Source organism: Centroberyx affinis, unplaced genomic scaffold (assembly GCF_046629955.1).
Source record: "Centroberyx affinis isolate AG114_WGS23_722 - 3 ecotype Tasmania unplaced genomic scaffold, CSIRO-AGI_Caff_v1 ptg005625l_1, whole genome shotgun sequence".
Lineage (NCBI taxonomy): Eukaryota > Metazoa > Chordata > Actinopteri > Beryciformes > Berycidae > Centroberyx > Centroberyx affinis.
Genome location: NW_027282831.1, coordinates 344,820 through 372,589, shown reverse-complemented (window position 1 = coordinate 372,589; position 27,770 = coordinate 344,820). Strand labels below are relative to the sequence as shown.

General features: G+C 41.3%; 1 protein-coding gene across 1 annotated transcript; it reads left to right on the top strand.

Annotated features, from left to right (window-relative positions):
* LOC139667548 (synaptic vesicle glycoprotein 2B-like) lies at positions 1–26,881 on the top strand. The gene is made up of 14 exons (XM_071547033.1): positions 1–236; positions 2,217–2,443; positions 9,770–9,950; positions 12,794–12,945; positions 16,034–16,167; positions 18,230–18,319; positions 19,255–19,368; positions 21,470–21,558; positions 21,761–21,836; positions 22,143–22,231; positions 23,048–23,181; positions 24,805–25,005; positions 25,118–25,277; positions 26,698–26,881. Exons 1-14 carry the CDS (start codon positions 1–3, stop codon positions 26,879–26,881), a joined length of 2,067 nt encoding a protein of 688 aa, XP_071403134.1.
* The last annotated feature ends 889 nt before the right edge of the window (positions 26,882–27,770 follow it).

The following is a 27,770-nucleotide window of genomic DNA, read 5'->3' as shown; positions in this document are numbered from 1 at the left end:
ATGGCCGACCCATACCAAAACAACGTATACCACCAAGGTGGCGGTGACGCCTATGGGACTTACGGAGAAGGGGGCGGCCATGATGGATATGGTTACCAAGGAGACTACCCCCCCCAGGAAGAGGACGCAGCGAGCGATGTGACCGAAGGCCACGATGAAGAAGATCAGATGTACGAAGGAGAATATCAAGGGATCCCCCATCCTGACGAGGTCAAGGCTGCACAGAGAGCAGCAAGGTGAGAGACAGTATGTTTGTTCTTGTAGGGACTGTGACCACAGAACATTGGAGAAGGGTATGGCTGTAGACTGCGGTCTTAGACCCCGACCTTGACAGACCCCAACCTTCTCAGACCCCGCCCTTCTTACACCCCAATCTTCTCAGGCTTTATCCTTCTCAGGCACTGACCTTCTCAGGCACCCCACTTAAAGGCCCCAACCTTCTCAGGCCACAACCCTCTTAGAACCCAGCCTTTGTAGGATCTAACATTCTTAGACCCCAACCTCCTCAGCCCCCAACTCCTCCGTCCCCTACCCCCTCAGACCCAAACCTTCTTAGACCCCAACCTTCTCAGGTGCCCCATTTTAAGGCCCCAACCTTCTCAGGCACAACCTCCTCACATCCTAATCTTCCCAGACCTCAATCCTCTAAGGCCCCAACCTTCGTAAGCCCCAACCTTCGTAAGCCCCAAACTTCTCATGCCCTAACCTTCTCATGCCCCAACCTTCTCAGACCCCAACCTTCTCAGGCCCTAACCTTCGTAAGCCCCAACCTTCTCAGACCCCAACCTTCTCAGGAACGCCACTTTAAGGCCCCAACCTTCACAAACACCAACCTTCTCAGACCCCAAACTTTGTAAGCTCCAAGCTTCTCAGACCCCAACCTTCTCAGGCCCCAACCTTCATAAGCCCCAACCTTCTCAGACCCCAACCTTCTCAGGCCCCAACCTTCTCAGACCCCAACCTTCTCAGGCACCCCACTTTAAGGCCCCAACCCTCACAAACGCCAACCTTCTCAGGCACAACCTTCTCACATCCTAACCTTTCCAGGCTTCAACCCACTCAGCCCCCACTTCAACCCTCCCAGCCCCCACTTCAACCCTCTCAGGCCCCAATCTAAGCAAGCCCCAACCTTCCTAGACCCCGACCTTCTCAGACCCCATCCTTTGCAAGACCCAACCTTCTCAGGCCCCCAACCTTCTCAAGCCCCCAAACTTTAAGGCCCCAACCTTCTCAGGCTACAATCTTCTCAAGCAGGCCCCTCTGCCTGACATGTACTGAAGAGAATCTGACCATCAAGTCACATTGCGGATGCTTAAATCTTATGTTAGATGGAAGGAGAATGACAGATGAGTTAAATTAAAAAGTTTAATTATGGCCATATGAGTATGAGAGAAGGCTGGCGCCTGAGAGTGCTGTCGGCATGGCTGCAGCCAGATGTTATTACAAACATCCGGTCTCTCCTCTATTTAGCAATCTGCTTTTATTCTGCTTTTGTTTTCATCTCCCCTCTCTTTCTCAGAGGAAATGAAAGAAGGCGGAAGGCAGCGCAGTCTCAGAGTTATCTTTCTACCTTTTAGCCTTTGTCTCTTCCTCTCCTTTTAACCATTTGTCTTTGTACCAGGGTAAGGCCTGATGATTGGGAGACTTGATTAAGGCCACAGAAAATTTTAAGTCTAACTTTCTCTGTCTCTCAGAATCCAAATGGCTTTAATAGCATATGACAACTATATTTGTGTTGCTAAAGCACTCATGGGTATTAATGAGTTCTTATAAATGTACACAAGTAAAATAGAAATTATGCACACATATATGTACAAATAAACAATCACACACTAAAACAACAAATCAAAACGTTTCAGGGATTACATGATATTTTTAAGTACTCGGTTGGATTGACCAATATTAATCTTCGTTACTGTTTTAAATTGTGACATAAATATACCAAATTTTCAGCAATAACAATTGTATGGCCCTCCTCATGTAATACAATTTTCATGTTCTCTCTATTTGGTAGGGCTTGGAAGCCCATAATTTTATCACTCAACTTTGGAAACACACATCTCTGATTTGGAGATATTCAGGGCAGTGTAAAATCTCATCTTCAATCTCATTTTGTTTGCAGTGTGAACAGAGTATGACAAACTGTATCTATCTATCTCTCTCTCTCTCTCTCTCTTTCTCTCCCTCTCTCTCTCTCTCTCTCTCTCTCCCCCCAGGGCTAAAGCCCGAGCAGCCGGCAGCGCAGTCTCTGAATTAGAGGAGTTATCTGAACAGTATGAGGACATCATGGAGGACTGTGGCCATGGGAAGTTCCAGTGGACGCTCTTCATGGTGCTCGGCCTGGCGCTGATGGCCGACGGAGTCGAATGTTTTGTGGTTGCGTTCGTTCTACCGTCTGCAGAAAAGGATCTGTGTCTGTCCAACGCTGAGAAAGGGATGCTGGGTAAGGGATTTGGCGACTTATTGGTATGGTTTCTTTGCGTGAAGCTTTTTTTGTGGTAAAGTTTATGTTGCTGTAAGTAGAGAAGGATCTGTGATTGTCCGCCACTGATGAAGGGATGCAAGGCTGGTTTGGTTTCATTTACTTGTTCATAAATTGATAGTTTGTTGTTTCTTTCTGTTTTCTTTGTTTCTTTCTGTCCTTCTGAGATATTTTCTTTGTTTCTTTCATTCATCCATCCATCCATCAACCTGTATTCATATTCCACCCGTACTCTAAAGGTTACAGAGCACTTGCTATCAATCACTCTTAATGAAATGGGTACAACATTGTATATTTTGTCAGTGGGACTGTACCAGGGACTGGAGAATTGTAATGAGTTACTTAGCCTCTGAGGTTAGTCTCAGCCCCAGAGAACAGAGGTACAGCTCTGCCTATATTTCTCTGAGAGTGAACACAGTAATGTGTTTGAAAGAGGGGCTGGATTCATTTACATTAATGAATTCTCCATTAGCTGACTAATCATCCGTTTGATTCAGATCAATGCTGTAAGGTAGACCTGCTTGGTAATTGCTAAGATCCAAGCCTTGTGTATGAATTAAGGCATACTGACATTATACTGATACAGTATCATGGCAGATGCTGTAGTTCTACACTCCTAAACTCAAAGCAGCATCTGATCAACATCAGATTGTTCTGCTGCTTTCAACAGATTTACAGTGGATTTTCTGGATGCATGATTTTTATTGAGAAGTTGCCCTGTGCTGCCCCCAGCCTCAAACAAAAAATATAAAATATATTTTCAAAATCCAATTCAATTTTCAAAATAATAGTATTCCTCTTATTTCTTATTGACTGATTGGGCACCACAAAACACAGATGAAACAGCTTTTGTACAGTGTCGATATTCTTGTATAATCCACATATGCATTTGATGTAGAGAAAATGATCTTTAAATCATCATTCCTTGTTTAAGTTTGCATCTTTTATGAGATCCTCTAGAGTCATATTATCAGTTAGATACATGAAAACTTGTTACCTAGGCTACTGAATGTTTGTCACCATGCAATAATTTTTGATAGCCAAGGCAGGAAATCCCCCGGTAAAAGTAGGAAAAACCAATACAATAGTACATGTTATGATTAACAATACAATAAAGATGTCCCATTAAGTGGGGATGGGGGTGGATGAAACTCTGGAAGAAAATGTTCTTCAATTAATTAGTCAAAGCACAGTCATGGCAGTGAGTTCACATTTCCTATTACGTTTGATCAACCCAGGAACATAATCTCATTTTCAGCTGTGTTTGCTTTGCCGCCAAAATCGATATAGAGAATGAAGCCAGACAGTTCACATCATTTCCCAAATCCATTTTTAGTATGGGCCGCCCCAGTGGGAATCAGACCCTCAACTCTGACAGAGTCCCTGACACGCTGTGGGGTGAATCGCTTTGTTATCATTATCACCTATCAACTATTATTTCAAGTTGTGTGAAACGAAAAATCTGTAAGCCAATTGTATTTTTTCAGTAACTATCATATGGAATCAAATTGCTGTGATGAACACGCGCACACACACACACACACACACACACACACACACACACACACACATTGGCAGCCAGTGGACAGTCAATAAGTTTCTGAAGCCTCTTAGAGTGGCCAGTAAATCCTCAAATTAGACCTGCTGTCTAATTAGCTAATGGCCACTATGGAAGCAGGAATGAATCAGCCTGTTGGCATGTGAGTGTGTATCCGTGGGTTTGTGGTTGTGTGTATTCGTGTGTGTGTGTGTGTGTTTGTGTGTGTGTGTGGGAGTGTGTGTGGGAGTGTTTTTGTATTTTTTGTGTTTATGTTTGTGTGTGTATGTGCATGTATACATGTGTACATGTGGGGGTGTAGGTGTGTGTTTAAATGCTATACATCTTGCTCTTTAGTAGAGGAGGAGAGGAGGAAAGAGGAGAGGAGAGGAGGAGGACAGCAGAGGAAAGGCAATAAGGGAGAGATGAGAGGAGAAGGAAGGGAAGGGAGAGAAGAGGAAGAGGAGAGGCTGAGTATGCAGCAACCCAGATAAATCCCTGGTCAGATCTTAGCAACAGTGATAATTATATGAATAATATAATAATGTCTTACAAAGCTGGAGTCAGCCATGCGTCAGAACCCCCAGGATTCAGCTGCCTGTGTGCGTGTGTGTGTGATATCGTCTGAATTTTTCATTTTGAATTTTTAATATGGTATAAGAAATAAGAGATGATGTGAAAGGTTACGTCATTTAAAGGGGAATTAGGGCCCACCTCCTGTCCACCTCTGATATAATGGAGGTTCCTTCCTGATCACAGCTACTCAATATGTTTTATTATTATTTTTATTTCAGATGTCTGAGCAGAGAAATCATTCCAGTGTCATTAGAATGGGTTTCAGTGGAGAGTTTTAGTGTCCCATGATGGTCTAAATGCTGCTTCAGAGGCTTTTCACCCTGTCAAGAATAACATCCTGGGTTAGAAAGACTGAATAATTGTAATTTTGTTGGTTTTTTTGGCATGAAAATGGTCAAATTAAAAGATATTGCACAAAATAGCAGCTTTCGGAAGTAAAAAAAAACCCATATCAGACAAAGCCTAACTTTTCCTTTCCTTTCCTTTCACCCCCACTTTGAAAGTATAGTTTGGTCACTTAGATAGATAAATAGACAGCAATTTGTTTATTTTATCTTATCATGCCCTCCTTTGAGCCTGTTTGAGTGTCTGATAAATCAAGTGCGCCTGATATATACAGCTTGAATATTCGAAAGCATGATCTAATAGAGTTTTGCCAAAGTCAGCCTTTTTCCTCTCAGTAAGGCACTTTGCGAGAAAGTTGTTGCAGAATAAATTGATATTTGAATTTGATTCCTCATCCTCAAAACAGAGTTGAGCACAGTGTGTGTGTGTGTGTGTGTGTGTGTGTGTGTGTGCTGAGGCCTTAGGCTTGCCACTGCAGGATCGCTATCTGCCTGATTGCAGTAAGAAAAAGAGATGGAGAGACAAAGAGAGAGATGGGGAGCGAAAAAGAGGAGGAGGATAAAATATAGAGAGAGTGCAAGAAAGAAGATGAGGGAAGGGGAGAAATAAGGACGGACAGATGCAGAAAAAAAACAAAAAACGAACGAGATAGAAAGAAAAAAAAAAGTGCGCAATTATGCCAGAATTTGTTTTCTCCCAGACAGCCTCCGCCCTGTCTGCTGCTGAGTCAGGTTGTTGCAGAGAGGGGGGGGGGGAGGTTTTTGAAAGGTTACAAAGTAGCCCAGCAGTTGTAAAAGCCTTTGGTCATTCATCTTATAACCACATTCAGTACAGTTCGATTCACTGTGCTTCACTGGCGTGGAAGCAAGAAACAATAGTGTCAAAGCACTGATAAAAGATCAACAATCCCTTTACCCCCCCTTGTTTCAGTGTGTTTGTTCATGTGATTCTCCATGACTCAGACATTTTTTTCAGAATCTAACACTCTGTCAAAGCCTTAAAGGGGCAATACGTTAGATTTTGATTGCCCAATAACACAACATGATCTGTGGAGGGTTGATCAGTACGAATGACTTCACCGGGTGCAGAGATTTCTGACTAGTACTCTTTGGAAAAACAATTTGGAGTTTCGAGACACTCCCAATGCAATGCACAAATCTCTATCCATTACCCCGATTCAACTAAATGCACCTTCAGCAAAATATCAAGCTTTTTACACAAAATAAACTAATGCAATCAACTAATGAAATCAGTTTGGAACTTGCTAAAATGTTAACATATGTTATTTATTAAATTATGTGCACAAAATAATGAAAATGATTGTAAGAATTAACCAAAACGGGAGAATATGTATCTTGCTCTAGCTTCTTATATTGTGTGAAACCTTCAAACCCAATATGCCATTGTGTTATGGCTGCACCATTACATTAAATGGAAAAAATCTAGATGTCTTGGGCACCATTTTATACACATTTCCCTGTAATTCAGCGTGACTTAGTTGGTCTCTTTGGAAACCTTGGGATCTTGCCTAGAATTTAAAACAAAGCTCTGTGGGTTTGAATAAAGTATTTGCAATGATGGACGCTCCGGTTGTTTTCTTTCTTTTCTTTGTTTTGCTGGTCTTGAAAAGTTCACTCTCTCCAAGGCAACTCGGGAGATTGTTCTCCGCAAGGACGCAAGTGTCTCTCCTCCTCCTCCTCCACCCTCAGATCTGTTCAGCAGATATAATAAGACCCAAATGAGAAGGCACTTTTTCTCTGTTTCTTTCCCCTTTTTACACTTTCCCTTCTCCTTTTTCTTCTCTCCTTTCTTTCCTGCTGCTCACGCTCGCTTCTCTCACCTTTCTCCTCTCCCTCTCTTTTGTTTCTCCCTCTTCCTTTACTGTCTCCTCATCTCTCCCCTACTTCTATCTCACGCCATCCCCTCAGTTTTGTCCAGAGTTTTACAGAGAGCGTGTGTGTGTGTGTGTGTGTGTGTGTGTGTGTGTGTGTGTGTGTGTGTGTGTGTGTGTGTGTCTGAGTCAGCAGAGAGAGAGTCAGTCAGAAAGATCGATACTCTCTGTCCTGACCTTGGGAAGAGCCACACAGCACCTCACCACTCTGAGTTTGGCCCTAGAAATATATTCTGTTCTGTATAGATCTTGTCACTTCCCATTCAAGCCACTTAATTTTTAAACAAATCTACTCACCTATCAATGTTGCACTTTGTCTGTATATGAGCTTGTCGTTTTTTTACGTATCTGGTCATAAATGCTGTCAGTTTAACACAGTGGCCATATTGAATTTATGTCATACTTAAGGTGGGAATTGCCTGGAAGACAGGAAAGCAGATGAAAACTAAGACAAAGTCAGTGTCTGGGCAAAAAAAAGACCAAAATGAGTGATGAGCAGAGCTGAGAAGGTCCAAATCAAAGGCTACAGCAGCCGGATTGATGCTAATCTTTAACGTTAGCAAATTTTAGCTAGTGTTAAAGCTAGCCTACTTCAGCTTAGGGCTGCAACTAACGATTATTTTCATTGTCGATTAATCTGTCGATTATTTTCTCGATTAATCGATTAGTTGTTTGGTCTATAAAATGTCTTGTTTGGTCTATAAAATGTCAGAAAATGGTGAAAAATGTGGATCAGTGTTTCCCAAAGCCCAAGATGACGTCCTCAAATGTCTTGTTTTGTCCACAACCCAAAGATATTCAGTTTACTGTCATAGAGGAGTAAAGAAACCAGAAAATATTCACATTTAAGAAGCTGGAATCAGAGAATTTTGACTTATTTTTCTTAAAAAATTACTCAAACCGATTAATCGATTATCAAAATAGTTGGCGATTAATTTAATAGTTGACAACTAATCGATTAATCGTTGCAGCTCTACTTCAGCTAGCATGAAGTAGCTAGCCTACTTCATGTTGTTAACATTATATTTATCTCCAAACCAACTAGGTCTAATTATTATTGACTGACAGCATTTACAGTCTCAGTGTTTTGTATTAGTAATATCCCAACATTATGCTTCTTATTCTTAGTGGCGCTTCTTTGACAATCAAGTGGTTTCTGTTTGCTCTGTCTGCTAGCTAACAGACTTTAGCTAGTTAAACTGCTTCTGTTAAAACTAGGCGTAGCTGTTGGCTACAACCTTAAACCTAGTTGGTTTGGAGATAAATCCAACGCTGACTATGATATAGAAGGATACTTTTTATTATTTTACATTTTTTGCCCAAAGACTGGTTGAGTCTGCTCCTGTTTACATGTGCTTCACTGTCTTCCAGGTAAGAGTTTCCCACCCTGAATATGACCTAAATGAAATATGACCACAGTGTTAATAAAGTGAATACACTGCAAAATGGTAAGAATAAATAATTTGACAGTGACAACAGGAATGAAGGGCGGCTTGTAACAGCACTAGCAAGTAAGCTGCAAGCCATGACGGCCCAAAAGTGTGTGTGGGTTACAATTAGTTTAATATGGGTTAGGGTTTATGGGAGGAATGCAGCCAATGGAAGGTCCAAACACTAATACTAATATGTGTGTGCTTTTGCGTGTATGTCAGCGCATAGATGGGGTTTGATAATCCTCGACTCAATATGCTTACTCATCCAATCACAACTCTCCCCCTGTAGCACGGCCATCTGCAACAGCATTGCATCGTGGGATGCCGTGCTGCCGGCGTGCCAGTCTTTTGGCAGCGGCTCCACTTGGCGTAGGCAGAGGCAGATGCATTATCTAATTTCTCGAAGATCACTACACTCTTTGAGGTCGTGAAATTTTTTGAAGCCGAAATGAACCGAGGCGCCGCACAAGCTCATTTGGATGTAAAAGTCTTACATCCGTTCTCCCTGGAGTCTCTCCGGCTGCTCATCTTGATGACATGTGACATCTCCAAACAGAGTTTTGTTTTTTTATTTGCTTTGACTGATTTGTGGGGATGTTAGATGGGTAGAGAATGTTTTCTGTGACAGTTTTCTGATTCTTTGCACCTGTTCTTTTGCTGGAAAAAGAGCAACCATGCTCAGTGAAGCCACCCAGCATACTGTATATAAAGATTAAAAAAAGATGCAGTCATCTGTAGCTTAATACTGTAGTCATTTCAGTAGAGCATTATCTATCTGAACATGGAGATGGAGATCCCACTACTATAACTGGAGAGTGGTTTGTGTGTTTGCGTGTCCCACCATGGAGGAAAGGAGAGGAGGAGATAAGGAGAGGAGAGGAGAAGAGGAAAGGAGAAGAGGAGAGGAGAGGAGACATGGAGAGGGGAGAGGAGAGGAGACAAGGAGGGGAGAGGAGAGGAGACAAGGAGAGGAGAAGAGACAAGGAGAGGGGAGAGGAGAGGGGAGAGGAGAAGAGGAGAGGGGAGAGGAGAGGAGACAAGGAGAGGAGAGAGGAGAGGAGGAGACAAGGACAGGAGAGGGGAGAGGAGAGGAGACAAGGAGAGGAGGAGAGGAGACAAGGAGAGGAGAGGACAGGAGGAGAGGAGGAGAGAGGAGAGGAGACAAGGAGAGGAGGAGGTTATAAATTCTAGTTATTAGAATTGGTGAGATGTTTGGATGTTTGAAATACCAAAGCAAGATCTCCTGATTTCTGAAACATGAATTGGCTGCTTTGTCATTCATTAACTCATTCAGAATTTTGCCATACATCGATTTGTTCTGTAGCATTCCTCTTCTCTACCATTTTGTTTTTTCTTTCTTTCTCCATATACTATATTTACTCTCCTTCCTTTGACTCGATTGTTTTCCTCAGTCGAATGTCGGAGCTTTCTCGTGACACACACACACACCATTAACTCTCTCTCTCTCTCTCTCCCTCTGTCTCTCCCTCTGTCTCTCTCTCCAGGTCTGATCGTCTTCCTGGGCATGATGGTGGGAGCGTTCGTCTGGGGCGGCCTGGCGGACAAGGTGGGCCGCCGCCGCTGTCTGATCGTGGCGCTGGCTATAAACTGCGTCTTCGCCTTCTGCTCCTCGTTCGCCCAGGGCTACGGCTTCTTCCTCTTCTTCCGGCTCTTCTCTGGCATCGGGTAACACACACAAATACACACACACACACACTTTTTGCTGGCTTTGAGAGAGTCATCACACGCACGTCGTAAGCACATAATTCCATCATAACTGCATCAGAAAATGTCACAATACACTGTGATTGCCACAGGTGTGTGAGAGCAGTTCACAAAAAATGGTTAAAAAAAAAAAAAAAAAAAGGGAGTGCCGCTAGCCCATGTTTTTCATGGCTTTCCTCATGCATTAATTATAGCAGAGCACCCAGCCAAAAGGGCTACGGGAGGAAGTGCACCTGCTTGACATTTCAAGTAAAAAAAAAAGCAGCTTTGTTCTTAGTTTGACCACCAGGCACTTTTAAAGCTGCGCTAGGCAAGATTTTATGTAAAAATAAACACCGGTCTTATCAGTGTAAATCACAAAGTGGGGCTGCAACGGAGAAGAGCGTCCCATCTTCACTAATTAAAGTTCTGTAGTCGGGTATGGTCGCTTTTCTGCCCTCAGAAAGTGATGAATCCAAACTTCAGAGAAACCCAAACTGTCTCCTAAACAGCAGTGGGTGAGTGATCTTTTCCTCTCTCGTCTCTTTGGTTTCTTTGATATAAAGCATCACAGACCATTGGAGTTTGAATGTTAAACAGTTACCTCTCACTGCTGTTTGGCACCACCGTGTAAAGTCGCCTCATGCAGCTTTAAGTTCGGGTGTAATCCTTCAACTGAAGTTAAAACATGAAAAACACAAAGGCAATTGAGTTGCCAGGTTTTCCATGACAACAGCAATCTGCACGGCGCTCTCGCTGTGTTAACTGCACTAACATAGCACAGTGTTCCATCTTAGAATAACTCCAGCCCATAGGGATCCACGCATACTGACAAAGAAATCAGGTCACATACCGAGCAGAGCGCAGTGAAGACGGTATACCACAGCTAACGCCTTGTATCGGCTTGATGTTTTCACGGCTGGAAAAAAAAGACGAAGGCAGTCAGGGAAACATATAGCCTGTGGAAAACACTTTACCCGGCTTTACCCGCTGTATTTGAAATATCAAAAAAACATCAGTGTGGTGCACTTCTTTGACTGAAAAAACAGCATCACATTAGTACATTATGTAACACAAATTTTGGTTTGGGGTTCAGTTACTCTTTAAGGTGCATTACCGACATGTGATATGAACAAATGCTTTGGGGAAAAAATGAAACAAGACTCAATGAGCCTTCATTCACAAAACTTTTCTTAAATGCCTCATACTTTTTTTTCTTGAGAAAAGTGCGTACGAAAAAACCAGCGTCGGATTCACGAAGCGTGCGCAAATGTAATCCCCTCAAATGTATCTGATGATGAATGTCACTTGTGCATAATTTGGATGCGCGTGCCTTTTGATGTCGGTTAGCATAGGCAGACGCCCTGGCAACCCTATTAAAAGCCTGCTGACTTAAAGGGTAATGACATGAGGGGTCTGAGAGTTGGTCAGGGCATAACCTCTATCACCTAGAGGCAAAGTAGTTCGCCATGAGACCCTGGTTAACTTCTATTCAGTCAGTGGAAAAGGTCACACCATGCATCTCCGCATTTAGGAGGTTTAGGTTAGATTAACTGCATGTTATTATTTGTGACTTAAATAAGGAAAGACTTTTGGAGAAGATGCGGTTTGGCAGACCAGACGTAGCACGGAAGACTTTTTGAGTCTGTTGCACTGCAGAACATGGCAATTTGATATATTATGATGCCAGCTTAATGATACCATCCGTACGGCTGACAGATGGCTGTAATATGCCGGCCCGGTCACCTCTCTCCCTCTGGGCCGTCCCAAGCTTCAGGGTGTTGCAGGGTTGCAGGAGAATTACCCTTGGTTGTAAAAGTGCATCATGAGCCATTCATCGCTCTCAGATATCTGTGTTGTCCCTAAAGACACGGTCTCTCCTCAAGGACGGCCCAATGACAGTAAATGCACCATTGTCGGGTTTTGCTACACGCTTGTGGGTCCTGTTATGTCTACGAATCTGTTCATAGCTTTGTTAATATGCTTGATATGTCAGTAGCCTATTTAGACCAACAGATGCACTGAAACTGTCTGTGACTATTTGTGCATAAAGAATAAAACTTTCTAGAAACTTCTTCAGCCTATCTGCCCTCATGCATGCTTCCAAAGACACAGATTTCGATTGTACCAAAGAACAGATTGCCTTTGCAAAAACCCTAAAGAATGACTGAGATACAGTGGATACAAGATAGAAGTGAATCCTAACTGCTTACCCTATTTTATCTCAGAAGTTAAAGAAGAGAAAAATCCCAATTTGCAAATGTTATATTCACTCTGGTTTCTTACTTAACTTTACCATCCTACAATATTTTTTACTTTAGGATCTTAACTGCTGCAATAAGACTTTTGCTCTTGTTGTAATGTCTGAATAGTCCTTCTGTTATGGCAAACAACCTAAATTGCGTCTTTTAGTGAGATCCATTGACAGTTAGGATATCTCTGTTTTGTGGCTCAAGGATTTGAAATGGTTCTCAAATGTGAATTTCACCTATAATGCATCTGAATTCTGTTTGCCTCAGGCTGTAGTGTAATCAATGTTTATTAGTAGTAATTATATTTACTAAAAAATAATACTTATTTACTGTATTAAGAATATGAAACAGTACACATATCTGTGAATGTTTTAAACCGCTGAATGACTAGACCATGCAGGGAAGACAAAGTCAAACTCATTCACTCTCAATAACTGTGAAACCAGAAGGTGTATGCAAAATATGATATTATATCATACTAACCCAATTCTCTCTCTCTCTCTCTTCCTCCCTCTCTCTCTCTCTCTCTCTCTCTCTCTATCTATCCTTTCTTTCTTTCTCTCTGTATTTCAGTATCGGCGGTTCCGTGCCAATTGTCTACTCCTACTTCTCGGAGTTTCTTAAGATGGACAAGAGAGGAGAGCATCTGTCCTGGCTGTGCATGTTCTGGATGGTCGGTGGGATCTACGCCTCGTTCACCGCCTGGGGAATCATTCCACGATACGGTGAGAACTTACACAATACTACAGCTTTAAGTAATACATGATAAGATGAAGCTTGATCCCTGTGAGGAAACTGGGTCACTGCAGCAGCAAATGGAATTCAGTATAATAGTAGTATGATAATTTTAACACTAGAGCATGCTAAGTAAGAATGTATGAATAAAAAGTATGGATACTGAAATACAGCATTATGAGTGTGTGCAAAATAGCAGCAGTAGTACATACTGGGATATACTGAGGTTGATGTATATTTGAAACGATACAGTAGGAGGCATCATCCACAGATAAACACATATACAAGCACACAAACACACACATTTATACTGTATATATGAAGTTTACCAAAATGGCGCTATGCTCATTGGTTTCAATGAGGAAAGATGAGGTTGTTTCCTCATTGGTTTCAATGAGCATGCAAGGCAGTTTGACAGAAATATAAGACAAATAAACAAACTTTTCCACAGTGAGAAATGTCAGGAAGAAATGTAATTTAACAATATAATATACAGTACTGTAGTTCTGTGAAGCAGCAGAGCATGGCACTAACACTGCCGGGGTTAGGGCTTCCATTCCCTGTCAAGATGGTATGCACTCTACTGAAAAAAAAAAATCAATTGTCTCACCCCTCCATCACTGAAGTGTATGTGTGTTCTTGTACTTCTGTCGTTATGAGGATGTTCACATGTCGTCACAATGACACAAAAATGAGGAAAATAGTTCAGTAAGGACATTTTGCTGGTTCTACATGTTAAGTTCTACATGAGGTTAATTTTGTGTTAGGGTTTGGGTTGAGGGTTAAGATTAGAATTAGGACAACACATATGTTAAGGGAGTGTTAAGAAGGCTATTTGAAAGCAACTTCGTTGTTAGTATACATTTAGCTGTTGATTAAAGCAGTACTAACCCTAACTGTAGAGGAAAAAGGTTCTTGAGTCAGAGGTTCGTCTTAGTTGAATATATTTATTAAAGAGGAGTCTTCGAAGAGGAAGAGATGTACACAGCAGGGTGCCCCGTACACTTCTTCGAAGGAGAATAGGATAGAGCTGGTCTTTAAGTATCTTTCAAGGACGCACAGAATGTGCTGACCTGGGACCAGGTCACAGAATCAGAGTTACAGCAACATGTGTTATGTCTTAGTTTAGAGGATTTACAGATAGTCTGGGACATCCAGGAGCCACTACTGACAAGAGACCCCTGGCCTAGTAAGTTACAGCACGAAGGTTACAGTGAGGTGACCATTCATCAAGAACAGTGCATTCCCCATGCATTCCCCATGGGGACCCTAGTTCAGCTGTTCATACATGTATGTTAAATTTTTCTTCCACACTAACCCTAACCCTATGATGGGGTTCAAACTAGGCAACTTCACGGTTCTTCGCAATTCCTAACCATCCATCCATTTTGCATTCATATTGTGGTACAGGGCTTACAAACCCCAGCCTCGGCCCATCCCTATGAATTCCTCACTTTCATATTTCCTGGTTAATCTTGTGATCTTTCAATTTCACAATTCATGGAACAAGCAGCAGTTTTCTTGCAGGAGGCAGGAAGAGGCGGTTCAAGCTCACAGGCATCAAGCACTCTAATTGGACTCAGCAAGCATCTGGGGGCTTGATGGAAGCTTTACGAATCCGTGGCTGGCTACATTTCATATGATTTCCTAGTAATTACCATGAAGCTGAAACACTGGAGGCAGTCAGTTGTAGAAATCCCCTGTTCCCAAATAATAATTTGGCAGCAATGGGATTTGAACCCACACCCTTGTAGAAACTGGAGCTTGTGTTCTGGACCTTAGACCGCTCAACCACACTGACACCCTTTCCTTCCGGGGGCTTCTTGATTTGGGGCTCGAAGCTATTTTTCCAAAGTTGAACCTTTTACAAAAATCTGTCTCCCGCTAGCCATATTCCCATTGAGAGTTTTTTTTTTATCTAATTCCTCTTCTTGTCTTTCTCAACTGCCTCCTATCCTGTGCAAGACTTTTCAAGTATAAGCTTAAGCGTTTGTGCCATTGTAAAAATCACAAAAGACGCCTGATCACAGAAAGCGCGGGCCATCCCGGATGTGGGTTCCTGGCAGTGGCGAACGAATGACGGGAGCTGTGTTTGGCTTGATGGTTTAGGGAAATCTAAAGCGTCTTTGGGTGCGAGAGGTCCGAGTTCAAATCCCGGATGAGCATTAAGAGCAGAAACCCTGGCTCCCTGTGAAACCTACTGCTTCAGCAGTTGGGAATCAGGAAAAGTAGTCTGTTGTACCAGGCTCTGTGACGGTCTGTGTGGAACTACATTTAATTGGTGGGCAAATGTCTCCTTTCTCAGACAATTCTTAGTAGCGGTTCCCAATCACGGTCATCAGCACCCAGAGCCCTGCTGGTTTTCATTCTAGACGTCTAATAAGGACTGATTTAGACCTGGGACACCAGGGAAACGTGATTGACTACCTGGTGGGATAGAAAACCAGCAGTACTCTGGGTCCTGAGCACCAGGATTGAGAACCTCTGGACTGTGAATCCAGCAATCTGAGTCGCCATTGACTTGATGAAATCATAAGCTTACAATTAAAGTCTTTGTTAGCTGTCACCTTCATTCATCACATTAAGCAGTCCGTTTTTTTCATTCAATTCATCAAAACAAAGTTCATCAAGGTGATCTCCATAGAAATGTTATTATGTGGCAGATTACTATGATTCCAAACCACAGGCTCCATGGCCAGCACTCTGAATCCAGAGATCCAGAGGACTTTCTAAATGGAAAACATGGGAGATTTAGAAAGACCTTTTTCTAATTTGCTTACTGAAATCATTAGCGTACACTTTAAGTCTTTGGAAATTGCTTGCTTCGTTTGCCAATGCCTCCAAGAATCCATGTGCAAACAGCTCATCCTAATGGATAGTTGCATACGTTTACAATAGGTTTCAGTGACAACAAAAGCTGCAGATAGTGTTAGTTTATGTAAGGCAGCAAAATCCACTGAATATGGCTGAGGATTAGGGGTTAGGGAATGACTAGTCCATGGAAGGTCCTCACATCTACAGTAACAAACGTGTGTGTGTGTGTGTGTGTGTGTGTGTGTGTGTGTGTGTGTGTTCCAGGCTGGGGCTTCAGTATGGGCACAGAGTTCCAGTTCCACAGCTGGCGGGTGTTTGTCCTGGTCGCGGCTCTGCCAGCCATCGCCTCCCTGGTGGGACTCATGTTCATGCCTGAGAGCCCGCGCTTCCTCCTCGAGGTGAGACCGCGGCCGTGTTCACACCGGTCGGGTTCACACTAGGCAAAGTGGCTTTTCACATCTGGATCAAAGCCCCAGTTCAGAGTTTACCAGACCATATGAATTTAGGTACATTGTGTGCTTCCCTTTTAAAATAGTGCCCGTCTTTGATTTTAACACACAGGTTGGCTTTAGGTTGTTTGCTTTAGCCTGAATAAAGTAGAATGTACATTTCATAAAAGACCTTTGTCACTTTTTTTGATTGTCATGAATAATGCCTTATAAAAAGTCAACTACCCAGTGGCATATCCTGTGTGCTGCAGTCAGCTAGATTTTTGTATATGAATGATGTGAGAAGATCAATTATTTTAATTTGCAGCCACGGTCTTTTTCATTTTGAAATAGGCTTATCTTTGCAATAAATCATGTTTTCTACATTGCTTCTAGCCCAACAAAAAAAAATCACCATTCAAATTTAGGCCACTGGGGCTTTTGACACACTAAATGAAATCTATTGGCCAGCTTGGCTTGTTTCATTTTAATGCAATAGATGGGCTCATACATTTTCTATATTTTGGTGGGAATTATTGGTAGAACTGACTTAAGTTTATATAAAGTAGAGTAGACCTATCCACTGCTGTATAATAGATTAGTATGTCATAAGAATATGAAATACATAAGAATATTAAATTATATTATTATGATATATATAAGATTTAAAAACCCTAATTTCATATTCTTTTGAATGTCATCAGAATATCACTATCAACTGAATGAAAATAAAAAAAATCTTGAATCAACCAAATAGTTTTTTTCATATCCACAGTAGGGAACTTTTAGATTTGAGTTATTTGAGTTTCATAGATCCTTAAGCAGACAAGTAGAATTGATTGTTTTTCTTTAAAATATCACCAGCTTTGCTCAACTCATTCCACCTACTCTCAAGAGCAGATATTACAGATATTATCGCATCCCAAAAAACTTATGTAGCAACTCTGAGCCATAAGAGTTGTTTTTCAGCTGCTGCATATTGTCAGTAATTGCATCAAGTCAGTCATTGCTCAGTCAAGAAAAATGTCTTCACTCATGTTAATGAAAACACAAACAAAGCCAATAGTGGAGTGACAGTGTTTCATATTGCAGTCACATATTGGGTCTATAAGTGACTGCTAGCCAAATATAAATTTATTGTTTAATATAACATAGGCTTAAGGCTTGCTGTTCATTATATTATGATCAGTGACCTTGCACTTGAAATATAATGGCATATAATTTGGATAACCAAAGTAGCATTTAATATCAGAAATTTACAGACATCTTTTTTTAAATTTTACTTGAACTTATTATTCATGTATCTTTCTGATTTTGGAGGCATATAGTAGTATTTATTTGCAGTGTTAGAGACAATTTATTATATAGAACCCAAATATGATTTGTAGGTCTCAGCCCTATTAACCTGTACTAATATTGCTAATGAATGCTATCTTTTGTCCCCAATATCTCAAAAGTGCATGTACTTCCTGGATGGACTGAAAGGACTCACAGTTCACGACAAGTCAGACAGGCTTCTCAATAACCTGAACCATCCCTTTATGCAAATCAAATTACATTTTTATTAAACTTCCTTAACTAAATTATGTAAAGCAAGCTGAATTACTTGAGATTTCAGCCAAGAACAAAGGGCCGCTGTGATGTTGAGCAAATCAATAATTTATTATACATTTATCATGCGCTGCCTTTGATCTTTGGGGGTGTAGATCAGTGGTCTAGCATACGCTTTGCATGCATAAGTTCAACTCTTGGTGCTTCTAATTGATCCATATGGCAGCAGGGTAGCTACTGTTAGAGAGACAATCCCCAAACCAGGAGGACAGAGGTTTGACTCCAATGTGTCAGCCAGTGGGTCCATTCCACCCTTATCTGCTCTAACCCCTCTGGTCAAATTCAACATGTACAGTATATGTGTGCAAAGAAACAAAAGTTTTAAAGTGCTGTTTCGCCTCATTTTCTTTTCTGACTGTAATGTGCATGTGTTTGGGTTTGTGTGTGTGTGTGTGTGTGTGTGTGTGTGTGTGTGGAGCAGAACGCCAAGCATGACGAGGCATGGATGATTCTGAAGCAGGTCCATGACACCAACTGGAGGGCCAAGGGACAGCCAGAAAAAGTCTTCACTGTGAGTACATGTAAATATACATAGATATACTGTACATCTGGCAGCTGGATAATACTATTAGCTATGTAGATATACACTGTATATGTAATCTAGAATAATGGGGAAAAAAATGGGTTTGTTGTATGCCTAATACAGACTGACATATGAGAATTACCAGAATTACGGCAGAGAAATTCTGATTTCCCACCCATATTTATACCGAGAAATACATCAAATGTAATTACTTTTATTGAATAATTGACAAGTCATTTTCCGGTAGATAAAATATGAGCACGTACATTTCTGAGAATGTTATTACAGTTTGCCAGTGCTGTAGGCTACTCATCTGCTGCTATGAAAATCCCACTCCCACTCCGTGTGTGTGTGTGTGTGTGTGTGTGTGTGTGTGTGAATGTGAATGTGCAGCCTTTCTTTTCATCAGTCCATAACAGTCAAACAAGCACAAGCTCATTTTGAACACATATTTGACCAAGGTAATCACAGACAGTAATTTCAAAATGATTGCACGACTTTTTAAACTTAAACAGTCCAACTCTTCCAAAAGACTGTCTGTGTTTTGATACCTAACTGCTGCCGGGGTTTAATAATATACAGGAATACCTCTGCATATTAAATCTTTGTCCCTCCCTGTGGCAGAAAAGAGAACAAAATGTTATTGGTGTGTAATTCTGTTGGAGCAGAAAGGCGGTGCATTAGCAGAGCGGCGAGCCATTGTGGCCCTGTCATACACACAGCACACAACTGGGACCTTCTTACAGCTCCCTCCATACTCATGCACAGTAAACTGTATGGAGCACCTGGCTGAATAATACACTGCATGTGAGCGCCACCACCTGGAAAGCCAAGGGACAGCCTGAGAAGGTCTAGGTAGATGTTTTTTTAGATGATTTACCACAGAATGCACAACTGAGGTATGATGTGTCTCCTTCTTTCAGGTGACCCACATCAAGGCCCCTAAGACAGCAGAGGATGAGTTCATAGAGATTCAGAGCGCTACGGGAACAGCCGTGCAGCGATGGGCCGTCCGCTCGCTCACACTCTGTAAACTGGTACGTGCCAAGACGCCGAATAGGAACCAGGGGAGACCAGGGGCGGCGGCATATGTGTTTGATACCCGGTCCTCTCTGTGTGGAGTTTGCATGTTCCCCCTGTGTCATGAAAGTCAGGTGGACTGGAGACTCTAAATTGTCCATAGATATGAATGGGAGTGATTTTGTCTATATGTGTTGGCCCTGTGATGGACTGGCGACTTGTCAAGGGTGTTTTACTGCCTTCCACTCACTGCATGCTGGGATACATTCCAGAACTCCGCAAACATGAATACAAATTAGCAGGTAAACAAAATGAATGAATGTTGTCACACTTTTTATTCATAGTTGTATTACTTAGCATTGGCCATCTTTTTTAATCCAATTTCCATAGTGATGAATAGATTATCTTTATCTTGTGTAATAATTGCCATTGTTAATTTTTATATAACTTATTGCATGGAAAATAATTACTGATCTAATACATTTTGTGACAACTGGGACACACAGTATGGGACATACTGTCACAGTCAAAATTGTGCTGTTTATAGCGATAAACCAAATTACTCTTAACTGCTGTAGTGTTCAATTCAGAATGTTACAGAGACTGTTGACAATGATGGACAATTCGCCCTCTAACATTCTGAGCTATTGCGACCAAGATCACATAATCAGTTACTGTCAAATGCAAATCAAATTGACTCAAAAGTGTTGCTATGCATATTACACAGACATTGAGAACAATGAGGAAAGCAAACAATAACAGTTCTAACCCTATATTGGAGAACACAGATGGAATTACAAACAATACAGAACTGGATAGTGATTCCCTAATCTGGGCAGGAAAACAGATGGTGATGCTGTGTGGGAGGAAGGCTCTGTTATTTTCTTTTTTTTTTGTGATCTTAGAGTATAAACAGACTAGTCAGTGTGTATCATGTCCTGTATGAGTAGATTATAATAGAAGTGCATTGTACCTTGCAGTGCAGAGACGTTAGGACCGGAATGATACTGTCAGATTTCTTTGTTCTAGTCTGACGGAGCCTGACAGCAACATTGTAAATGTTTGCTCTATGCATCAGTGGCACCAGAGTGAAGCACTGCAGCTATCGGGTCTAGTTTTGGAAATGCTGGGAGTGCAACACAACCCACAGTCTTTCACATTGTTAGAACAGCACTGCAGCCAGTTAGATTGACAGGTTGAGAGACATGGTGCTTGTGAGGGGCCTAAAATCATTGACTGATATCTCTATAGATATTTAAGAGCGGGAAATAATGTATCATTTGCAACTTAATGTCAGAAACAAAGGAATTAAAAGGATTACATTCTCCTCGATGGGTTGAACAAATTCTCCTACCTCTTGAGCTTATGCAACCTTTAAAAACCAAGTGCATAAAGTCAAAAATGCATTGTCATCAAGCTCAAAACAAGGCTGTTTTTCTTAGTTCCTGGAAAGTTGACATCTTGGAGCTGCAAGTTTTTTTTACCCAACAGCAGCAATATGCTTTAAGGTGGGAGATGTGTTATGTGTCCTTGAGATTCATTGATATGTAAAACTAAGTGTCATCTGCATAACAGCAAAACCTACATTTATTTAGGTTGTTATGTTGCCAAGAAGGAGCATATACAGTCTGAATTAATGTGGACCTAGCACGGAACCTTGAGGGACTTCATAGCTGACTGAACCAGGAAAATCGCTGGGGGTTGGTGTGGGACTGATTGGTGGTTAATGTAGCACGGATTTCAAGGACAAATTTAGCATTGTGTCTGTTTTCTTTTAACAAAACTGAAGGGAAATTCTCGCAGCACAAAGGGCTTCCTTTGAGTGTCTTGTCAGCCAAAAGTAAAGACCTCAAACTTTGTTTTATGGTGTTTGAGTTTCCTGGAGGCTCATTTGAGCACCCTGACAGTCTCAGTGTACCATGGAGCAATTTGTTTTCTGGGATGGCATCAGTGCTTAAGAAGGCGTCAGACAATATGTCAGACAATATGTGATAGTTTAAAAGCTATGTTGCTTTTGATGGAGCAGCTAATTGAAAATTATGGTTTTGATTTTGCTGTGTACAAGGATAGCTTATATCACACTAACTTTGTGGTTCCTTATCTGTGTATTTGTCCCAGGTACTGAAGAATGTAGCATCTCTCCTGTCTGCTGAGCTGAGGTTTGCTACTCTCTTCATGGCCATCATCTGGTTCTGTATGGCTTTCAGGTCAGTTTATTGTATCAAGTACCATGCCATTTCCATCACTATTGCAGGCTGAGGTGAAAATAACCTAGTTAAAGCAAAAATCCACTCTTAAACAGAATGACTATTATCACTACGTTTTTTCTCCATTATCTGAAGTTATATTCTGGTTATTTTCTGCACCATTCATTGACTCTATCCCCTCTGTATCTACATTGTGTCCCAGTTACTATGGTCTGTCTGTGTGGTTCCCTGACATGATCAAACACCTTCAGAACGAGGAGTACGAGTCCAAAGTCAAGGTAATGGCAAGAACAATCCATGCATCAAATCATAGCAATACAGAAGTTTTTGCATAATCAACAACATGGAGGATGGCTAGACACTCCAATTGCTGACTTTGTGACAATTACTTTCATTAAAAGCACCATTTTTTTTACTTAACAATTATCTAGTCAGTCCTCCATGCACAATAACCTGCATCAGGTCCATTCAGAGCTATATATGGACACTTAATCCATAAGTTTTTACTTATGGATTCATATGGTTTAAAAATACATGGATGAAACCAAGCCACTGTTCCCCTCTCTCTGCCGTCCTCTGCCCAGGTCTTCCATAGAGAGCGAGTGGAGCGCTTCCATTTTAACTTTTCTTTGGAGAACCAGATCCATAAAGAAGGAGAATACATCAACGACAAGTAGGTCCCACTGCGCCACCTTCAGGAGAGGAGGCCAACTGACAGATTTACTGCAGGCCAGGGTTCGGTTAGGGCTTAGTTTAAGGTCTCGTTTTCATTTCTCATTTACTGATTTTGTTCTTTAAAGGATCAGTAACACCTTGTTCCAATGATCTTAAGTGTTATAATTCTAGTCTATCAGTCATTTCATTCTCAGTTGTTATCACAAAGTAGCATGCTACTCTTCTTGTATGTTATGCTGTGGAACCCATGGAACATTAGCTATATGTCTATAGGCAACCATTTTACTGCATATGCTAATGATCAGAAAAATGACATATTCGCTACACTGTGAAGACAGTAAACCGAAAAATGGTTTATGCAAGCTTCACATTTTTATTTTATCAGTATATTCTCATACTATATATACTATATACTCTTATATAGTTCATATGGGTGAAGTTAGTAAACCTTTTGGGGTTTAAGGAAGCTTCACCCCTGCAATAGAAAGTTTTCAGTGCATATACAGTATACTGTGTAACACTACTGTATATTATTAAACTTCTATGCTATGTGCAGAATTTGAATAGACAGAATGGGCCTTTCTTTTCAAATCAGCATTCCTGAAGAGTATATTTAAGATGGTAATTCCACTTTTTTGACTCCAACACAGTCTTATCACTGGTGACCATCTTAGATTTACCCAAGGAGATATACCAGGACGAGCCCATTCTATCCATTCCGGTTCTGTGTTGCTACAGCCATAGAAGCGAGTGTCCCACGTTTTCTTTGTCTGTCGGTGGGTTTGTTTGTGTGTGTCCCATCCCATCCCAATAGGTTTATCAAGATAGAGATGAAGTCAGTGAAGTTTGAGGACTCACTGTTTGAAGACTGTTACTTTGAGGATATCAAGTCCACAGACACAGTGTTTGAGAACTGCACCATCCGCTCCACTGTCTTCTATAACACAGGTAGGTGTCAGGCTCAGGTGACCTGGGACTTTTAAGGGTCGTAGGTCAGATACAGTTGTGGGTTGATAGCGTTTCAGAACAGACACAGAGTTTGAGGACTGCAATATTCGGTCCACTGTCATCACACAAATGACATGGGGTCATGGGGTTATATAAACCAGGGGTTAAGGGTGAAGGGTCAGTTAGTTAGTTAGGGTTAAATGTCAGTTCAAGGGTCAAGCTCACAGACACAGTGTTTGAGAACCATCTGAATTTATTTTTCTGAATGTCAGAGACTATAAGTCAGTCAAGTCAACTATGATTGTTTTCTACACCCAGAGTTTTAACTTAGAATTACTATTAAGGGAATGTATTTTACGTCTCTAAATGGCTTTTGTTCAGTCATTTAAAATTGACAAAATTGACAACAAATTGACAAAAAAAAATAAAATTGACAAAATTCAGTCATTTATTGTGAACTGGTAAATTCAGAAGCAGTATCAGGGCTCTCTGCATCCTGATGTGACACAGTATTGGCCTTTCAATAGACTATTGCATCTTGCCATATATAATCTACATTGGGTAAACTGCTAGGCTTTGCAGTTGCATCACAAATCTCCTATCAGCCACTTCTGGTTCCATCATGGAGGTCCATTGGAGAATTAGCTGTGTGCAAATAATGGTTAACAACCAGGCAAGAAAAAGAGAGATACCTGAGAAAGATTGTTGTGGTGCAGGTGTAGGTCAGTTCAGTAATGTTATAAATAAAAGTGAATAGTCTGATAAGGTAGATTGGTTTCCAAATGTAGGTTACTGTGACACAGTAAACTGTGTTGTCTTTAACACTAGACTTAGTCCTAGAAACCGCTCCAGAGCACTATGGTTTGTAGCTTTACAATGTGCAAAGTTGCCTCATGCAGCTTTAAAATGAGACCTGGAATAGGGTTACAGATGAGACTGAAGCTTGTGAGAGCTTGAGAACAGCAGCTCAGAGAAAATCACTGCAAAACTGTACATTGTTCAGCCACTATGTGACACGCGTTTAACCATTTTGGACACACTCCAAACGAGAAAGGTTAAACAAACGTTTGCAATGCTCAGGTTCTATTCAATATGACTGAAACACGATGGAAAACTGAACCATTTTCCACACCATCAGCGTTTCACTGTAAGACACAACATATTGACACAGGACTGCATTGCAAAGCCATGATACTTGATACATGAATAACCGGCAGTAGCTTGGCTGCTGGGGCAACAGTGTTTTGAAGTTTATAATGCATCTTACAGATTCTTGACATCATGAAAAGATAAGAAAGTCTGAGAGTAAGTCAGTGTTGTATGAAATTGTAAAGATCGCTGTGGGGAAAATGGGTCACTGCAGCAGCAAATATTAATGGAAAAAATGGAGTATGAATCAGAATAGAGGAAATGGAGGTAATGCAGTACACATAGCAGAGTTGACAATTACTAGAATTACTAGTAAGAGTCTATTAAGCACAAATATAAGAATACAATTACTACTAGAACATGTTAAGTACAAATATAAGAATGTTGAACGCATGCAGGTAGAGAGTGCAGAATATCGGCAGTAGAGAATGCTGAAAAAAAGTGAGAAAAATTATACTATCCTGTTCTCGCCAGACCTGTGGGAGGAGAAGTTCGTCGACTGTAGGATGGAGAACACCTCCTTCCTCCAGAACAAGCACGGCTGCCACCTGGACACCATGGAGGAGAACGACGTCCTCATCTACCTGGTCAGCTTCCTGGGCAGCCTGGCCGTGTTGCCCGGCAACATCATCTCCGCCCTCTTCATGGAGAAGATCGGCAGGGTCAAGATCATAGGTGATTTCCGTTGAGGTTTGTTCACGTTAATAGATAGCTTGGCTGAAGGACAAAGTGTATTTATCAAATCCCCCTCTTTCTCTTTCTCTCTGTGTCCACTCCTCCTCTTCAGGTGGGTCCATGCTAATCTCGGCGGGCTGCACCATCTTCCTGTTCCTGAGTTTCAGCCAGGCGTCCATCATCGCACTGCAGTGTCTGTTCTGCGGCGTCAGCGTCGCGGCGTGGAATGGCATCGAGGTGGTCACCGTGGAGCTCTACCCCACCTCCAAAAGGTACCACAGCTTGGTGGTTATGAGCGTTGCATCGCCAGTCTTTGCATTGCATCAACAACAATCAATTTGAAATGACAGCTGATATTCTAAGGTTTCTGAGATGCTATGCTAAATGAAGAGGAAAATATGGAAATCTATCTTAGTGCACTACTTTGACAGTAATGTAAGGGAATTTCTATACCCAAGTTAGCTAATCCTACATCGCTGACCCTTGATTCAACATTAGCAGAAACAGTACATATACACACACAATTCACATTGACACAATCAAAATTATTTTCTTTTAAGTTTAGACCACTACATCAGTTTCCCGATATTGGCCTTTTATTAAAAATGACAGTAACACTTTACAATAAGGGTCACTAAGTTAAGGGTTAGTTAATGCTTAATAAGCATTAACTAACCCTTAATTAACAGTTAACTAATGTGTAATTTACTAATGGTGTTCATGTTAACTAAGGTATTAATTTATACATTATTAGTTTATAAAGATGACTATTAAATAATGTATAAATTAATACCTTAGTTAACATGAACACCATTAGTAAATGATTACCAGACACATTCGTTAACTGTTAATTAAGGGTTAGTTAATGCTTATTAAGCATTAATTAACCCTTAACTTAGTGACTCTTATTGTAAAGTGTTACCAAAATGACGGTAACACTTTATATTAAGTGTTCATTAATGTCAACTAATGCATTTACTAACACAAATTAAACATGAATAACAACATTAACAAAGATTAGTTCATGTTTAATGTACATGAATGAACATGAATTCATGTTTAATTCATGTTAGTAAAGGCATCAGTTAACATTAGTTAATGAATACTTAATGTGAAGTGTTACCAATTACATATCTGGTAGTGTTGTCAATATGATGCAGTTTCATTGATTACATATTAACTGTATAATTGGTAAATATTACACTGGTTTTCTTTGGGAAGCTCTTAACCTGAATTGATTCAAATGAGAGATTATGATCAGATTCCACACTGTCTGAATGTTGTCACTGCTGGGTGAGAACCTTTCATCTGCAAAATGCCAACTTTCCAGGGACTGGGAAGCCTTGTTTATAGCTTGACGCCCATGCATTCCAATGAGCACATCCAATTATTCTCATTTTAGTTATTCTTATTATCCAATGAGCATATCCAGTTATTCTTATTCTCTTGGCCATCTCTTGGCTTTAGTGTCCCTCTAAATGTTTCAGAGGATTTTACATTGAAAATTCTGGGGGAAAACACTGAATGTTTTATCATGAAAATGGTCCAATTTGAAGATCTTGAGCGTCTGTTTCAATCCAGAACTATCAGTATGAGTATTGGCCTTCCATATGACACCTCTGTCTCTCCATCCCTCTCTCTCTCTCTCTCTCTCTCTCTCTCTCCCTCTCTCTCTCCGTCCCTCCCTCTCAGGGCCACTGCGTTCGGCGTGCTGAACGCTCTGTGCAAGCTGGCGGCGGTGCTGGGCAGCTCCATCTTCGCCAGCTTCGTGGGCATCACCAAAGCCATCCCCATCCTGCTGTCCTTCACCGCGCTGGTCTGCGGCGGCCTGGTGGCCCTCAAGCTCCCCGACACCCGCGAGAAGATCCTCCAGTGAGGTCGTCAGAGGTCACAGGGCGGGGGAGGAGGGGGGAGGGGGGATAATGAAGGGAGGCTGAGGGGAGGGAGAGGTTAGAGCCAGGCCAAAAAAGTACAGGGCTGATATTGGAAACTGTTTCAAATATTTGGAGCTTTCTTTCAGTTGATTTGACTTCACCCGGCGCTTCAACAGACACACAAATGGGAACTCGCAATATAAAAAAAAAAAAAAGTCAAGCACTACTTCTTTTCATCTATTTGAAACACTTTCGTCAATGGTTTTGTACAGGGAGGGATGGTCTTTCTGTTCAGGATGGCTTGGGTTTTGGTGTGTGAACAAGTTTTACATGTTTACTGTTGTTAAAGAAAGTTTGATCCTTAGACAAGACAAAGAATCTATAAAGACACATTTGGAATCCACTGTTCAACATCTTGCAGAAACTTGCAGTGCTCTCTTATCAAAGCTGTGGCCAAACAATGACTACTGATGATTTGCCCTTTGTCTTGTACTGTTCCAAATGTCTACTTGTTCTGGTTTGAAGTTAGTTCAACATCAGACAGGATCGATACTTAGAACCCTATAGCATTTATTTGATAGTTTGAAGTATCAAGACAACTGACCTGTGATAGCTTTGTTCCAGTGTTGTTTCCCAAGCAGTTTCAAAGATCTTATAGCATAAAAGTAATGGAGAAGCTTGAGTTGAAGGCCACCGGCCGCTCCATCCCATACTGTATGTAGTCTGAGCTCCAACCCTCCCTCTTCCCTTTTGATGTATTTTCTCTATGACTATCGTCTTCCCTCCGCTGGAATCCAGTCTTGTATTACCACCATCCTAAGTTGAAAGACAAAACTACAACCGCGTATTAGGGCCATTAGGTGATTTTTGTTAGAGAGGGAGGTAAGATTC

Coding starts and splice junctions, on each gene's coding strand:
- LOC139667548 (XM_071547033.1), top strand. CDS start 1: ATGGCCGACCCATACCAAAACAACGTATACCACCAAGGTGGCGGTGAC. Junction 9,951..12,793: donor CGGCTCTTCTCTGGCATCGG/GTAACACACACA, acceptor TCTGTATTTCAG/TATCGGCGGTTCCGTGCCAA. Junction 25,006..25,117: donor CGGCAGGGTCAAGATCATAG/GTGATTTCCGTT, acceptor CCTCCTCTTCAG/GTGGGTCCATGCTAATCTCG.